Source organism: Drosophila bipectinata, chromosome 2R (genome assembly GCF_030179905.1).
Source record: "Drosophila bipectinata strain 14024-0381.07 chromosome 2R, DbipHiC1v2, whole genome shotgun sequence".
Lineage (NCBI taxonomy): Eukaryota > Metazoa > Arthropoda > Insecta > Diptera > Drosophilidae > Drosophila > Drosophila bipectinata.
In genome coordinates this window covers 7,547,236-7,563,947 of record NC_091737.1, presented here as the reverse complement: position 1 = coordinate 7,563,947, position 16,712 = coordinate 7,547,236, and the positions used below count along the sequence as shown (strand labels likewise).

General features: G+C 41.5%; 2 protein-coding genes across 2 annotated transcripts; one reads left to right on the top strand and one right to left on the bottom strand.

Moving 5' to 3' along the window:
- Positions 1-3,544: 3,544 nt before the first annotated feature.
- On the top strand, positions 3,545-13,078 carry LOC108132129 (kelch-like protein 17). The gene is made up of 6 exons (XM_017251407.2): positions 3,545-3,763; positions 7,247-7,485; positions 7,864-8,047; positions 9,408-9,504; positions 10,665-11,997; positions 12,059-13,078. Exons 2-6 carry the CDS (start codon positions 7,460-7,462, stop codon positions 12,270-12,272), a joined length of 1,854 nt encoding a protein of 617 aa, XP_017106896.2. The 5' UTR covers positions 3,545-3,763; positions 7,247-7,459; the 3' UTR covers positions 12,273-13,078.
- Phb2 (prohibitin 2) lies at positions 12,968-15,619 on the bottom strand. The gene is made up of 7 exons (XM_017251409.3): positions 15,540-15,619; positions 15,270-15,414; positions 14,627-14,973; positions 14,327-14,560; positions 14,146-14,223; positions 13,981-14,080; positions 12,968-13,277 (listed from the first exon to the last, which is right to left on the bottom strand). Exons 2-7 carry the CDS (start codon positions 15,400-15,402, stop codon positions 13,165-13,167), a joined length of 1,005 nt encoding a protein of 334 aa, XP_017106898.2. The 5' UTR covers positions 15,403-15,414; positions 15,540-15,619; the 3' UTR covers positions 12,968-13,164.
- Positions 15,620-16,712: the final 1,093 nt, after the last annotated feature.

The window sequence follows — 16,712 nt, the reverse complement described above, 5'->3', positions numbered from 1 at the left end:
TAAAAAAAATCAAAAGTATGTTTCAAGTTTCCATTATGTTCACTTTCATCTCTTTCAAATATTTCCTGCTGGAGCCAGCAGATTCCATTGAAAATCCATAAAAAAATGATAAAAACAAAGCAAATAAAAAAAATTACAGCACCAAAAGCGACAGCACCAAGAGATTCAAAAAACGATGTTAAGTCACTATAAATAAATCAGCATCAGTATATAATAAAAAAAAAAAATCAGTTGTTTTTAGATTCAGGTGTAAATATGTACGTCGGTAATAGAGTTCATAAAGGGTGATTTGGCGATCAAAATTAGGAGACCAATGATGATCACATTGAATAAATTTAATAATAAATAAGCAAAATTTAAAATAAAATCCTTTAATATAAATAAAAGTCAGAATTAGGAATGAAAGACGACCTTCCATATCCAGAAATCTATAGCAAATTTCATAAAAATTAATATGAACCATTATATAAATAAACAAAAAATCAGTTTCCAAAGATCATAATGAATATGCAAAATTTAAAATAAAATAAGAGAACTAAACCCAAACCAACAAAGGATAAGATCCCAGTAGTGCAGAGTAAAAAAACTAAATCTGATCAGAAAAAAAAATTAAAATTGGGTTTATTGCAGCAAATGTTTTTTAAAAATAGAGTAGCAACAAAGAAAACCAAACCCAAACCAACAAAGGATAAGATCCCAGTAGTAATTTAATAATAAATTAGCAAAATTTAAAATAAAATAATAATACCACACTTTAATACAAAATACAGCACCAAAGGCGACAGCACCAAGAGATTTAAAAAACGATGTTAAGTCACTATAAATAAATCAGCATCAGTATATAATAAAAAAAAAATCAGTTTTTAGATTCAGGTGTAAATATGTACGTCGGTAATAGAGTTCATAAAGAGTGATTTGGCGATCAAAATTAGGAGACCAATGATGATCACATTGAATAAATTTAATAATAAATAAGCAAAATTTAAAATAAAATCCACTCTTTAATATAAAATAAAAGTCAGAATTTGGAATAAAAGACGACCTTTCATATCCAGAAATCTATAGAAAATTTCATAAAAATTAATATGAACCACTATATAAATAAACAAAAAATCAGTTTCCAAAGATCATAATGAATATGCAAAATTTAAAATAAAATAAGAAAACTAAACCCAAACCAACAAAGGATAAGATCCCAGTAGTGCAGAGTAAAAAGACTAAATCTGATCAGAAAAAAAAAATTAAAATTGGGTTTATTGCAGCAAATGTTTTTTAAAAATAGAGTAGCAACAAAGAAAACCAAACCCAAACCAACAAAGGATAAGGTCCCAGTAGTAATTTAATAATAAATTAGCAAAATTTAAAATAAAATAATAATACCACACTTTAATACAAAATAAAAGTCAGAAATGAAAGACGACCTTCCATATCCAGAAATCTATAGCAAATTTAATAAAAATTAATATGAACCTCTATATAAAGTATCAAAAAATCAGTTTCCAAATTTCATAATGAATATGCAAAATTTAAAATAAAATAAGAAAATCAAACCCAAACTCAGACCCAATCCGAAACCCAATATAAAAGACTGAATCTGAACAGAAAAAAAATAAAATTGGCTTTATTGCAGCAAAGGTTTTTTAAAATTCGACTGTAACATCCGAATGTGAAATAAAATAAAAATATATAAATAAAATCAGAATAAATATCAGAAGGGGTCTAGAATCGAACTGGACCATAGCACTAGCCCGAACTCGCCTTATATACCATATATGGTCCAGTGTTGAGTAATTTCCGTTAACCAAAACTTTCAGTGTTCCTAGGATTGCTATCGATACTAGGGTTACCAGGTACTTTTATATTTATGTGAGGCATAAAACGAGAAAAGTGTTTTTTTTTTTTTAAATGAATATTTGTATAGATTTTCAAATAAAAACAAAATAACACACTGTATTGTTCTCTGTCTGTCACCCATACTTCTAGTTTCTATAATGGATATTTAGATTCTCAAACAAACATTTTGTTGCATACTTTTGTATGTTTTTAAAAAAAAGTCAAAAACTCTAAAAAGAATGACTGCGTATATTATATGTTCACCCGATGGCAATCACAATTTTTTGAAAGCGTGATATAGAAATAACGTCTGGTTTTGCGCCACATATCATAATTTGATTTTAGTAGAGAAGCCAGCCGAAAAATGGGGTATTTGGCTTCGCATCACTAATTCATGCTTGGGGCTGAAATCGTAGTCAACTTTCATGAGCTGCCAAATTCATAAACTGGCGTTTATGCATCACGAATCGGCTGATATCGTGAAATGAGTGTTTCAACTACATATTTGACATCTGATATTCATCACTTCCACTATGACTTTAGTGACTTCCACTATGAAAAATAAAAACAACATCAAAGAACTAAAACAATAAAATGTATGCGCCGACTTTATCCTATAGCTGCCAGATAACTGTTTGATCAAAAATGTTAGGATTTTGCATGCTATTTTTGGAAAAATAATACGACATACCAAATTTTATAAGGATCGGCTGTCATATATATTTATATCGGATATATCCTATAGCATTCGTGTTTTTAAAGACAGACAGTCGTACAGAAAGTCGTACTTGGAAAGTCCGAGCTACCGAATTTCATAACGATCGGCTTACAGTATCTTATAGCTGCCCATATACATGCCATGTAACTTATCGATCGGAAATGGTATTTGGTAAAAATTCAAACTTTTGTACTTCTGAAGATAGAAGCTTGGGACTTTTGTTCAGATATTGTATAGTAATAAATATGTTTTATTAAGACATCCGGTTTTTGGCTCCGCCCGAAAATAGCTTTCGTTTCTTGTTTTGTATTAAAATACAGTATTTATTTATTTTATTTCTAAAATATTGATGAAAGCTTAATTTTAAAACTAAGATTAATAAAGAAGTGTGTGCGAAACTAGATAAATTCTTTTAAGACAAAAGTATCTATTTATGTTCATATAATATATGGGACATTTTTTTGAGTTTTTTAGTTTGAATATATTTGCTAACGAATCGGTAATATCTGCCTACAAACTAATAATACTAATTTGATCCAAATCTGATGCTCGTAGACGGGAGTTTAAGAGCTAACGAACCTCATGCCAAGGAAGCTACTATATTTAGCAGAGGAGTTATTAATTTATGTTTGAATAAATGAATAAATCAAATACCAATCGAAAGGTATTGATGATGGGTAATGATAGTTATATTTAGAGGCCACTTTTTGATTCAACGTATGCTTATAAACTATAAAACTATCAAATGTACACATAGATTAAGAAGGTGTAAAACATAAGGCTTTAAAAATTTTGCCGGATGTTTGGGGTTAAAAATGAAATAACACACTCATATATATTTATATAAATATACCTTTATAAATTTAGCGCATCTGCCTGTCGCCCAAGCCGAACGAGCTTTTTCAACGTTTAACACCCCAGAGTTGCGCTCCACGTTTTGAAAGCTTTGGTCTTTGGAGCCCCACTTGGTTTTCAGTCAGTCGCTCTCGAGCTTTCGTGCCGCGAAGTTGACCACCGCCGGACTGTAGTGTCACTTGCGACCCCCCAATTGGCCACACAGCAGTTGAAATTCGTAGTGAAAAGTAGTGGAACTCCGCTCGCACCAAAGGGACTCACCTGGGAGCCATTAAAGTGATGAAGTGCAATTAAAATAATCAAAATATAAAGAAACCAAAGCAAAGGACCAGCCCAAGGAAGAAAACGCTAACAGAGGTGCGGAAACTCAAAAGTTGTCTATATTTTTCGAATTTTCTGGGGTGGAGGTTGTGCACACACATGCCGTTGCATCCTGCCAACTCCTTTGGGACCACCCCAGTGGAGTTTCGAAGCCAGTGCGCCGGCGCCATGGGGGAAAACGGCTGTTTTTCACATTTCCCGCGCTGGCTGGCAGGTTGAACGACCCGTTTTCCTCCCACACCCAAAAAATTGGAAAATGCCCGAAAATGCCGGTAGGCCGAGTGGCATTTTCCGGGCTTTCCACGCTCACTTTCGTTCAATGAGTCTCCCAAACTGTTCTCCACGTTCTGTTACCTTATTACGGCTTTTCCGCCGCTCTAATGTAACACATGGCTTATTGAATAAACCAATCTGTCGGCTTACGAGGCGTATACTCAATATGGGACCATTGACAACTGCCCAATGCTGGCTTTGGGCCGATTGTGTTTACTTGGCCCACATCCAGATGTAACCCTCGGCCAAATTCGGCGATGGGAACCTCTTCACCCGGCACGCACTGGCACTTGAATTTCGGTTTTTGGGCGCGGGCGTCTTCGAGAGGTTTTTGCTCTTTTGGGCCGAAGCTGAAAAAATGTGCTAAACATTTGATTCAATACCTCGATAAGCAAAATAATGGCCATTGGATGCTCTTTAGAAAAGTATGCAAAATTAAAATGATATTCAGGTGAATCACCTTACTAAAGTCACCTTAAGTTCTGAGAAAAAATGGACAAACGTTTAGACTAATTGACTTGGCACCGTCAGCTTCCATGAACCAACAAATGTGTGTCTCTTCTCGCTGGGAATAACCCATACTCTCCTCCTATAATTTGCATCTTATTCACCGATTTTTAGCTGTAACTAAAACTCGACTCTAATGCTCGATTTTCGCTTGATTGCAAAAGTAGTTGGCCTTGACGGGGCACAGAATATTGCATTGCACCAGCACGAAGCAGCAACAATAGCAGGTTAATCATCAATGAAGCGTGCAAGAAGAATGAATCCGAGATCTTAGCCATTTTAAGTTCTTTATTAAGCCAAGTCACGTGGAGGTCTATGCTCCAACAACAATCGAGCGAGTGTTCTTTTTGGCCTAAACAACCGGTTCAATGTTTGCACAATTTTCGTATGGAGCTCCGTGTGTTTTGGTTTTTTGTTGGCTTTTTTACTTTTTCTGCTTTGTCGCCAAAAGCATTAAATATTACTGAATGACTGCGGTCTGGCGGTAGCTTTACCCATTTTTTCTGGCTCTACGGGCTACGTGCGGAGCATGCTGGCCGCACAAGCTCATTTCGGGGGGCTGGCTTGTTAATTTGAATTTCACACTCAAACACTCGCCGGGAGCAGATGTTGCCAGGGGCCATGCAGCTTCTCTTTGGCTCTTTCGTTCCTTCTCTCGGTGCCCCTTTGATAATCATATTTTGTGTAAAGTTTGTTTTATATTTAGTGCCACCCCTTTTTCATATTGAGTCACCGTCGCCCCTGCTCTTTGTGTCCACATGGCAAGGTCAGCCGGAGTTACACCTTTCGTTAAAGCCCGCTTCCTGCTCCACCCTCGCCACTTCCGGTTCCTGCACCTTCGCGGCCTTCTCTAATTTTGTTCACTTGCGGTGTTGCGTGTTCAGAACACGCTGACATGCTTTCCCCCTAAGTTGCACACACAAGTCAACAATATATCTAAATTGACATGGTATTTTTTCAGGTTCATGTTTTTTTTTAAAGGATACTTTATAGTATACAAATTAAGGCGTTCGATGATTTTTTAAATATAAACTATTATTTTTAACACATGTTTATTGTTTATTTATCCACATTCTAATGGATAGTTTCCATTATTGATGGATATCCTGATCCTTTTTTCATTTCCTGGTGTTAAAACATATAAGTAACTGTAGTTTGTATTCTTAAAAAAAGGATGTAAATAAAACTAATTTTTAGAAAAAATTCAAAATAAAAATCTTTATTTTTATTGACATCTCAAGATTGTACACAGACTGTGGATACAATATACCCATTTAATCAGCAAGTACTGGGTAACAGAATTTCATACAAATTCTCTCCACCAGCATGCTCTCTCTGCCTTGCTAGTTCCCGCTACTAACTGGCAAATTAAGTTCACTTTTTTTAGCATAATTCCGTTGTTTCTCGTTGGCCACAAAACCGTTAGCTCAGTTACTGAAGCAACCGCAATGCATTCTGACCCTGGCTGGCTGCCTTTAGTTACTCATACGCCGTGTGTGACGAGGGAGGTGAGTGCTGAGTGCCGGCGCCGCCCAAAAAGAAGAGCCCAGGGGACTAGGCTGGCTGCCTCCACTTGGGGCAAGTGCATAATGCAGTGCGAAATGAGGGCTGTCCCACGATGGCAAACGAAAAAAAAGTGGCCTGCTCTGCTTTTGATTTGGCGGGGCAGTAAACATTTAGCCCGTTGGGGCTTCTTTTCCGAAGGGTGAGAGTTTTGCGTCGAGTACTCTCGGTGTCCGCCGCGGACGTTGCCCTCCAGCACAATTGCGCCCTCAAGCATGGCAAGCCAAGTCGCATATAAAAAAAAAAAAAACAAAACAAAACTAAAACCTACAACTAAACAAGAAGTAAAAAACAACAAAAAAAAACTAAAAACACAATCCGAAATTGTCGTTAATTCGTTTTGTGTGCAAAGTGAAATTTTGTATGTTTTAAGCTTAAGCTGTAACTGTTTTTATTTTTGTATTTTGTTTCGTATTTTTATTTTTCGCCGCCTCGTTTTGTTAATGCAGCGATAAATTCGTGACGTTAATTTTACACACATGAGCCAGGAGAGACACGTTTTGTTGACCCCAAAGAGAACTTTCCAAGCGTGATACGAAAGCTCCACTTTAGATACCCTTTTATAATCGTGGAGTACAAGGGTATATAGTGTTAGATCTTAATGTATGTGAGATTCAGGCATGTATACGGAATATATAGATTCTTGCTTTTAAGCACCCAAAATAATTTGTCTAAATGTAGTTGGAGAGAAGTGTATCGTGTATAACCTAGTCAGAAAGCTTAGCCATATCCTTCCCTTCCTGCTTTTTTTTACACAGAAAGAAAACCTCCTAATCATACCTTACCATTGTTTTTTTTTTCATGCCAACTCCCATAAATCGGTTGGCAAAATGCGCAAGTTGCATGCGACAAGCAATTTGGCGAGGCCACATCCTGCCCCATTTACAGGTCCTTCAGATCCTTCCAACCATTTCCACATCCTGACATCAAACAATGCTCTCTGATGTCGAGCCAACAATGGGCTATGACGACGTTGGCGGAGGCACTTAACCCAGTTTTTAGTTTCATTCGGATGCTTCCTTCACTTTGACATGCCAAAAAGCCGGAATGATATCATCCCCTAAAGCCCCGCCCCCAAACGACCTAAATTTCGTAGAACTCTCGTATATTCCATTCCAAGCCATGCGGGTGGCCACATCAATTGTCCCAGGTATTGATTTTCGGTCTTCATTACAGCCGGAGTTGGAGCTGGAGCTGAACTGCCAATGAATGACAGACAGGAACTGAAGACTGAACTCAACTAGAGACATCACCATCAACATCAACCAAGGACCAAAGGACGAGGAAATGTTTTAGGAGCCAGCAGCTGCAGGACTGCGATAAGGGAAGAAGCCGTACAAGCCCCACATCATTAACGAAAAAATAAACATTCTGCCAGACAGCGTCGCAATGTTTTTGCCCGTGAAACCCAACCAGTGAGTACACAGAAAGAAGAACTTTGACTTTAAGCTTATGATTGGTACCTTAAATATCTTCCAAAATGGTTTGGATATCCAATACCACCTGTATTTGTTTTCTGTGCATCAACCAAATCGCCATTTGAGTGGCGACTTGATGCTCCACGTTCGCTCCATTCAACCCCCAAAGCTGCGGGTTCCTTAGCATAACATAAACATGAAAACATGAGCACGAAGCATAAACAACCCCCGGATTTGGTATCCCGGAAAATTTTTTGATTCAATTTTGCCGACACGTTGTCGCCATCATTATCATTATGTTTACAAAGATTTGATTCGCCTTTTGCCGCCGAGAGTCGTGCGAGGTTCATTCACATTTTATGTCTACCGTTGCAGTTCTGGCGAGGCGAGTGGCAACAACGAGGATGTCACCACCACCAGCAACAATTCCACACAAACGCCCAGCGATCTGAGCCCACCGGGACCTAATGAGGAGGTCCTGCCGCAGGCGCATCATCAAAATCCGGGCCACTGCATCGCCTCATTTGCCGCCATTAACCAGATGAGAAACAACGCCCAGGTGAGTTGAAGGTGTTTTAATTTGGATTTGAGTTCTTAATTGGGGCGGTGTCTAGAACATTTTGTTTGTCATTTTACCTACCTTAATTATTTTAATAATTGTTGAAAAAAGAGTAAGGTACATATTATAACATTTCTCTCGAAATTTTGGCAATAAAAATTCCCTTTTCCAGCCGCAACTAATTAGTAACATTTCATGTTTTTCTGAATTTTTAAAATATTTTGCCACGTTAGGTAACAAAATAAACACTATAAACTTATCCAAGACATGCAATTGCCGAGTGATTTTAGGGTAAATATTTCAACTCTTTCATCCGCCTGAAAAGATCTGGGAATCTTTATTAAAAGATAAGTTAATTACGTTGATCATTAATTAATAATGATTCAAAATTAGAATTATTTTGTGAAGAAATAAAAAATAATACAATAGATTTGGGGTTTATATCAATATATTCATTATTTTTGCAATCTATCTGATTACATACGACAAATATTTAAAATACAAAATACATCCATCAAATATTTAAATTGCATTTCTAACAATATTTTGTTGCAAAATATACAATAAATTATCAAAATATACAAAAGAAAATCTGAAATTCTGATAAGTTTTAGAACCCCTTAGTTTCAAGGTGAAATTGCTTAATGAAACTGATATCATCTAACAAAAAAAAATCATATTTGGCAATTTGTTTCAAAGAACACATATTCTCCGCCAAATTAGGGAAATCTTTCGGGCAATTGACAGATCTTGATAGTGTCGTACTAATTGCATTAGGCGTGAGCATAATTAAAATATATTTATTTAGAATGGGCGCGTGATTGAGGTCGTGGCAAGTCCGCGGGCCCACATGGCGCATACTTAATGTCTTTCGTTCATTTCTCTTTTTTTTTTTTTGGGCGGCTAGTCGGCAACATTAATTGCGCCCCAGGTCCGCCTCCTCACCCCTAACCCCTTTATGGAGGCGGGTGCCTCCCGGAGAACCCGATAAGTTCAGCCGGGTGAGGCTATTAGAGCAAATTGCCGACCAGCGGGTGGGTGTCCGGGTTGAGCGACGATGAGTTGGCCTTAACCAGAAGCCAGCCATGATGTAAGCGACACTTTGCCATTTTTAAATGGCTCCTTTTCCTGTATCGAGGTCATTGACATCCTGGGCTCTGTCAAAAGTTATTGATGAAGGGCCCTTCTAAGGATTCGAGTGGGGTGTGCGGGATTTGGAGTGCAAATTGAGCACGTAGCCGGGTAGCCGGGCATTAATCGGATTTGTAAAGCGACACTTTGTCACCATCCGCCCCCCTCTCCGGTCCGGAGCAAGTCGACAAGTCTCAACAGCTTTTCTGGCTCCTTTCCTCTCTTCCAGCTCTGCGATGTTCGCCTGGAGGTGGGCGGAGACACCATCAACGCCCATCGAGTGGTCCTGGCCTCCGTGTCGCCCTATTTCTATGCGATGTTCAATGGTGAGTAAAGGGTCTTTGAAGAGGAGGGGCTTTTACCTTCTTTCAAAACCCTCCTTATACCAAGAGGATGGCTTTCAAAATTATTTTTTGTGCAGAATGTGATTCATTTGTTTTCCATTTAAAATTACAATGCGTTTTGATTAATATCTTAATAAATATACATATATAAATATGTATAAGGACAATATTTATCTTTTACAAATTTTCTTTATAGATTTTTTATAAATTAAAAATAAAATAAAATTGTAGATTGAAATAAAAATAAAAAAAATCCTAAGTATTAAAATTTTCAAATTTTTTTCTGAAATGGCTTGATGAATATAAACGTCCATAAATTATGAAAAATGGATATATTTTGTTTGATTTATTTTAGCGTATTTGTATATATATATAGAACCTACCTATTTGGTAGTTGTCTTATTTTGTTATACCCTTGCAGAGGGTATTATAATTTTGGTCAAAAGTGTGCAACGCAATGAAGGAGACATCTCCGACCCTATAAAGTATATATATTCTTGATCAGGATCACCTCCTGAGTTGATATGAGCATGTCCGTCTGTCCGTCTGTCTGTTTCTACGCGAACTAGTCTCCCAGTTTTAAAGCTATCGTCTTGAAACTTTGCACACACCCTTCTTTCCTTTGCACGCAGTATATAAGTCGGAACGGCCCGGATCGGCCGACTATATCCTATAGCTGCCATATAACTGAACGATCGGAAATGGTACTTGGTAGAAATATCAACTTTCGTATTTTCGAAGATAGAAGTTTGGGACTTTTTTTTTAGATTTTGTATTGTAATAAATTGGATTATATATTCCTATTCAGATAAGGATCGGCCAACTATATCCGATGTTTGCGATATATATCCGGTTTTAACTGCAAGGGTATATAAACTTCGGCTCCGCCCGAAGATAGCTTTCCTTTCTTGTTTTTGTTTTAACTTTTGGCTATTAAAATAAAATATATTCATGTTTGTTTTCAACACTTATATAACATCTGTAATACCCATAATACTTATCAAATATTATACCTTAACAATGGACTTCATTTGAAGGTTCTGCATAATTGATTTCGATTATTCAACTTATACCTTATTCTTCTTATAATATAAATATTTAATTTATAACTGATCCAATTACCATTCACATTCCATAACTAGACGACATGCTGGAGCGCACTCAGGGATTGGTGAGACTCCACGACGTGGACAGCATGGCTCTCAGGCAGCTTATCGATTACACCTACACCGGGGAGATCACCATCACCGAGCAGAACGTTCAGGTGCTGCTGCCCGCCTCCGGATTGCTGCAGATGCACTCGGTACGGGATGCGTGCTGCAAGTTCCTGCTCCGCCAGCTGCACCCCTCCAACTGCCTGGGCATAAGGAGCTTTGCCGATGCCCACTCCTGCAAGGAGCTGCACACCAGGTCCCACAAGTACGCGCTGCAGAACTTCCAGCAGGTGGTCGGCACGGAGGAGTTCCTGCTGCTGCCCTTCGAGGAGGTGCGCGAGCTGATCTCCAACAGCCAGCTGAACATCAGCTCGGAGGAGCGTGTCTTTGGCGCCGTCTTGAACTGGGTAAAGCACGACCTTCCGGCGCGTCGCATCCACACGGCGGAACTGATGTCTCACGTCCGACTACCGCTGGTCAGCAGGGATTTCCTCATGAGCTGCGTGGAGGCGGAGACCCTCATGCGAGATGACTCCGAGTGCAAGGAGCTCCTACTGGAGGCTATGAAGTACCACCTGCTGCCGGAGCAGCGCTCGCTGATGGGCAGCCAACGGACTCAGGAACGTCGGCCGGAGGGCATGAAGCCGTACGTGTTCGCCGTGGGCGGTGGAAGCCTCTTCGCCATCCACAACGAGTGCGAGGTCTACAACCCGCGGACCAACTGCTGGAGTCCAGTAGCACCGATGCTGTGGCGCCGGTCCCGCTCCGGAGTTACAGCCCTGCACAAGCAGCTGTATGTGGTGGGCGGATACGATGGCGTCAGCGATCTGGCCACGGCAGAGAGCTATAATCCCCTGACCAACAAGTGGAGCAACATTACCCCGATGGGCACCAAGCGCAGCTGCCTGGGCATATGCTCTTATGATGCTTTGATCTACGTTTGCGGCGGCTACGATGGAGCCTCCTGCCTGAGCAGCATGGAGCGCTATGATCCACTGACCGGAATCTGGAGCTCCTGTCCGGCGATGAGCACGCGACGCAGGTACTGCCGTCTGGCGGTGCTGGAGAACTGCATCTACAGCTTGGGCGGCTTTGATTCCACCAACTACCAGTCGAGTGTGGAGCGGTTCGACCCAAGAGTGGGTCGCTGGCAGCCGGTTCCGAGCATGACGGCTCGCCGCAGCAGCTGCGGGGTAGCCTCCACTGATGGCCATCTGTACTGCATTGGCGGCAATGACGGCACCATGTGCATGTCCAGCGGCGAACGTTTCAATCTGCGCAGGAACAGCTGGGAGCCCATCGCAGCCATGCACTCCAGGAGGTACGTTCGGATTACTTTTTGATTTTCTTCCTTGTACTGTAATCCATGTTTGTCTTTATAGATCCACCCACGAAGTGGTCGAGGTGGAGGGCGCCCTGTTTGCTCTGGGCGGCAACGATGGCAGCTCCTCCCTGAACTCCGTGGAGCGCTATGACCCGCGGCTGAATAAGTGGAACGTTGTGAACGCCATGGTGGCGCGACGCAGTTCCGTGGGAGCTGCCGTGCTGGAGTGCTTTCACCTTGAGCGGGGACTGGTCCAGACGACGAACTTATGACCCTTGGCCAGCATAACCGAGTCCTTCGCCGCAGCTGCAGCGAGCGGCGCTAGTAACGGCACCAGTGGGTCAGGACCTCCTCCCACGGGGTCCACAGCTGGAACCCTAACCGTGCCCAGCCGGGCAGAGGCGGCTGCCTTTACGGCCAACATTGCCCTGAGTAGTTCGGCTCCCTCGGCCAGCTCCACTTTGCGTCGCCATCGACGGGAGACTCCGGGCCTGGCCGAGAGCCGGCGGGCCAACAGCAACGCCAGCAGCAGCGGCAGCGAGAGCGGTGGCAGCACCAGCAGTGCCAGTACCGGAGGAGGCAAACCACCGGCGACAGCCTGATCCTGGTCCATGTCGCGTCGCTTTTGAGCAACCAAACAAAAACATTCAATAACAAAACAAAACACTTACAAAGCTAACCCCACGCGCCTAATGCAGGAATTTGATTGTTCGAGTTCGTTATTATGGATAGAAATAGGATAGATATATGACTACTAACTGAAGGAAGGAAGCCCCTGCGGACATTCGATTGCTCAACCAGGAGTCAACACCGCAGCTTTGAAGTGGAAGCAAGCCCATAACACACACGTACACACATTTCTAGTCAAGATCCTTCACACATTACATGGGATGCCGCTCGCGGGGCTGGGAGACAAAAGCAACCTAATCTGCCTACAATTTACATACATATATAAACCTCTATACACTTAAATTATATACTGTACACTCTTATGTACTATTCTTATGTATTTTATACAAGCAATTAAAACTATAAGTCAATGTTTCGTACTCGTATTCGGCGACGAATGCCAGCGTCAGATTCCTCGTTCTGTTCATTGCTTGGTGGATTTGTACTACGACTAGGATCTTGATCTTGAGGATGGCGGTGGCAGTGCGGGGCGACTCACATCATCCGTTGGGCCAAGTTGCTTGCCACCTTGCCCACGTTCTTCTCATCCTCCGGCGCGGCGACCATCTTACGGGCATTCAGCCAGTCCTTCGGCAGACCAGTGCCAACTGCAAAGACGGGTGGGGATTGGGATTAGTTGGAGTGGATCGCAGATGCGACGGCCCTTCGTTTTTTCACGCTAAAATCAATCTGCGAGATGGGAATGTAGAAACGGACAAAAAACGACGATCGACGTAGACAGTTATCAGTACGCATTTATTTCTTTATGACTCTCGATGATGGGACAGGGAAAGTTAAATGCTATGCGGCCATCTGCCCGCGCCGACTCATCGGTTCACGGTCTACGCCGCCGACCGCTTGCCGCCCGGAGAGCGGATGTGGGATGAAGCTGTCCCCAGCCGGCAAGGTCTCATATCGGAGCAGATCGTGAAAAAATGAAGCCGTCGCGCCGCTTGAGGGTGGTGTAAAACTAAACGGTACTTAGGCTCTAGCTCAAGGTGTTTTCTTTTCTTATATTTTGCCGTTTTCAGTGCAATACGAATTAATTAACAACGAATGTGGCTCGCCTCCTAGTCCAAGTCGTCGGGTACTGGGTGGCGCGATGGAATAGAGAAACGTTAACAAAACCAAATACGGTAGCAAAAAGAGAGTGAGAGAGATGGTTGAAGGAAAACGCGTTAGAAATTACTCAATTATTAAAGGCTATGTCTAAGTTTTGGCCAATGTGGGAATCGAACCAAAAGCACAATGGGTGTTTGTTTTCAACTTAAAAGTAAACTCTTTTTGTGTATCAAAACGAGAGCTATTTACTTTTGTAAACCTTCTCGGTCATGTCATCGAAGCCAGAGTCCTGGATGTTCAACATCAAGCTATCCGCCGACAGGTAGACCTTGTTCTGTGAGCTGGCGATCTGTTTAGGAATAAAAGTTTGTGGTTATTTGATAGAACTTTTGTATTGGAGAACTTTGGTCCTACCGTTCGGGCAATGCTTTGAGCGGCACGCAACTTGCGCAGCTTGAGGTAGGCAGGGTTCTGCTTCACGGCCAGACCTAAGTAAACATATCTATTAAGGAGAACCATTGCGGGGCAAAAAATAATGGCAAACTAATAAAGAAATATGGAAGTCTCTGAAAAGTGTTTGTTTGTAAAAGGATATCATTTTGGCAGCCTCGGCTTCTCCCTCGGCCTGGACAATCTTCTGCTGTTTCTCCTGCTTGGCGCGCTCCACGAAGAACACAGCACGCTGGGCCTCCTGCTGGGCCACCTGTTTGGCTTCAATAGCAGCGGTGTACTCCTTGCCAAAGCTCAACTCGGTAAGGGACACATCGTCCAGGATGATGTTGAAGTCACGGGCACGCTCCACCAATTCCTTGCGAATCAACAGGGAGACCTAATAGGTGAAGCAATAAAAGTTCATGAAATTCATTGAAGATAAATCCCCTAAGATGAGGCTCACCTGCTGACGCTGGGTAATCAGCTGCGAGGCATTGAACTTGGCAATCACACTCTTGAGCACTTCGTTGCAAATGGAGGGCAGCACCTTCTCGTCGTAGTCAACGCCCAACTGCTTATGCAGGAAGGGAAGGTTGAGGGAATCCGGACGCGACAGGACACGGAGCGAGATGTTGATCATCTGCAGATCCTTCGAGCCGGTGGGCGAGGAAATTTTGCGGGGACGCGAGCGAATGTCATAGATGATGGGGTACTGGAACCAGGGGATGCGCACATGCAGACCCTCGGAGTAAATGTCGTTCTGGATGCCACCAAGGCGGCTGAAGATGATGGCCCGGTGACCACCCTCGACTGTAAAAACAGAAATGGAGTTTGTTATGCAATCGTTGGGAGATGAAATCAAATAAACTCGGTTTCAGGGGATTTTAAATGAAAATATATGTAAAAGAAGATTATGTTGCAATAAAATCTAATCGATTTCATAAATAAAGTATTCCCTCTAGCATCGTGCAAGCCGGAATATTAGTTATGAAATCCGGAGACACCGCATACACCGTTTGAGGTTATGTAAGCTCGCCGCTTGATATTCCATGTTTTTGGTCATTTTTTGATTAATAAACGATATTTAAATATAATTATGTATTTACCGGTATACAAGGACTGGCTGACACCATAGGCAGCTGCTCCAACTGCGGCCAGGAGCTTCAATCCAATTCCCAGTCCCGGCGGACCACCTTTGCCCAGCTTGCCAGCCAAGTCATTCAATTTGCTCTGTGCCATTTTGCGCGTGTGCTATTCCGGAAAATTTGATACAAGTTCAATTAAACAATTAATTCAGAGTCGACTACGATAAATCCGGCAGAAATTGGCTTATTATTAATTTGTAAAATTGGGAAATAAGAGAAGCAGAAACGCACGTTCTATTTACCTGCAGATAAGTGTGACCGTTCGAGAAACCCTTCAAAAACCTCGACTTTTCTTTTAGTGTTGGTAAATGACCGGAGCTCAATGACAGTCTGGCAGCTCTTGGCGCGCTCTTCAAATTAAAATGTTATCACTGGGGTGAACCACTCTAATTACTTGCAACTGAACGGATAAGCTATAAATAAACCCACAAAAGCTAATGACGAAACCTGTCTGGTACTTTTTTTTTTAGTCAACACCTTTGAATTTGCGTGCAAAATTGCGACAATTACTAATTTTCAGTGCATAACTCTAGTTTGCTGGAGCGTAAAGGAATTTAAATCGGCGATGAGCGGGCTGTTTGCTAGAATTTATGCCCCTGCCATTATCTTATCGCTTCAGTTATTGGGAGTCGGTTTTATGTTTTCCCAATCTGATTTCTGGATTTACGCCCGGCGCTAATATTTATTGCTTAGCCCTGATACGGAAGTGGCCGATTTGCGGGTTATTGGTTTATGACTCCTTGTCGCAAATCGCTAACTGATGGATTTGTAATTAATTTTTTCGGCAGCATCGATTAGATAAGGGATGTGAAAGACTCTGTTTTGTGGCTGTCAACAGGCGTGGAAAATTCCTCGAATTAGTCGCGCTAAAAGCCGGAATTAGGATGCCTTCCAATGACGCATTTTTATCACCACCCGCCCACCTGCTCACCTGCCCACCAGTCACCTCATTTCATCTCACATATCACATTGCGTTAAGATGTTAACGAGTCCAAGTGCCCAAATAAATAACAATAGTTGCGAAATCTGGCTCATAGCTCTCGAAAACGGTGCCAATGGGTCTAAGACAACATATACCGGATCAATGGAAGCATTTTAATTCTTAATTCCCGGCTCCAAAGTGATAAAAAGCCAAAGCCGTTGACGTACGATTTCGCAATCGTAGGAATCCCCAAGGAAATTTGCATAGTGAGCTTCTTTACACTGAGAGAAAATTGGGATTATGATAAGATAGGAAATTAATAATTTACCATAGGTAGTTTATAGGGTTTTAATGGTGAATTGTTTATAAGAGATATAATAAAAGAACTCCTCTCTATCATAAAATCCGTGTTTGAAAAAATAGCAGCTTAAATGTTAATTATAATTTTAAGTCTCTATAGCAGTGTTAATTTTGAGTATAAT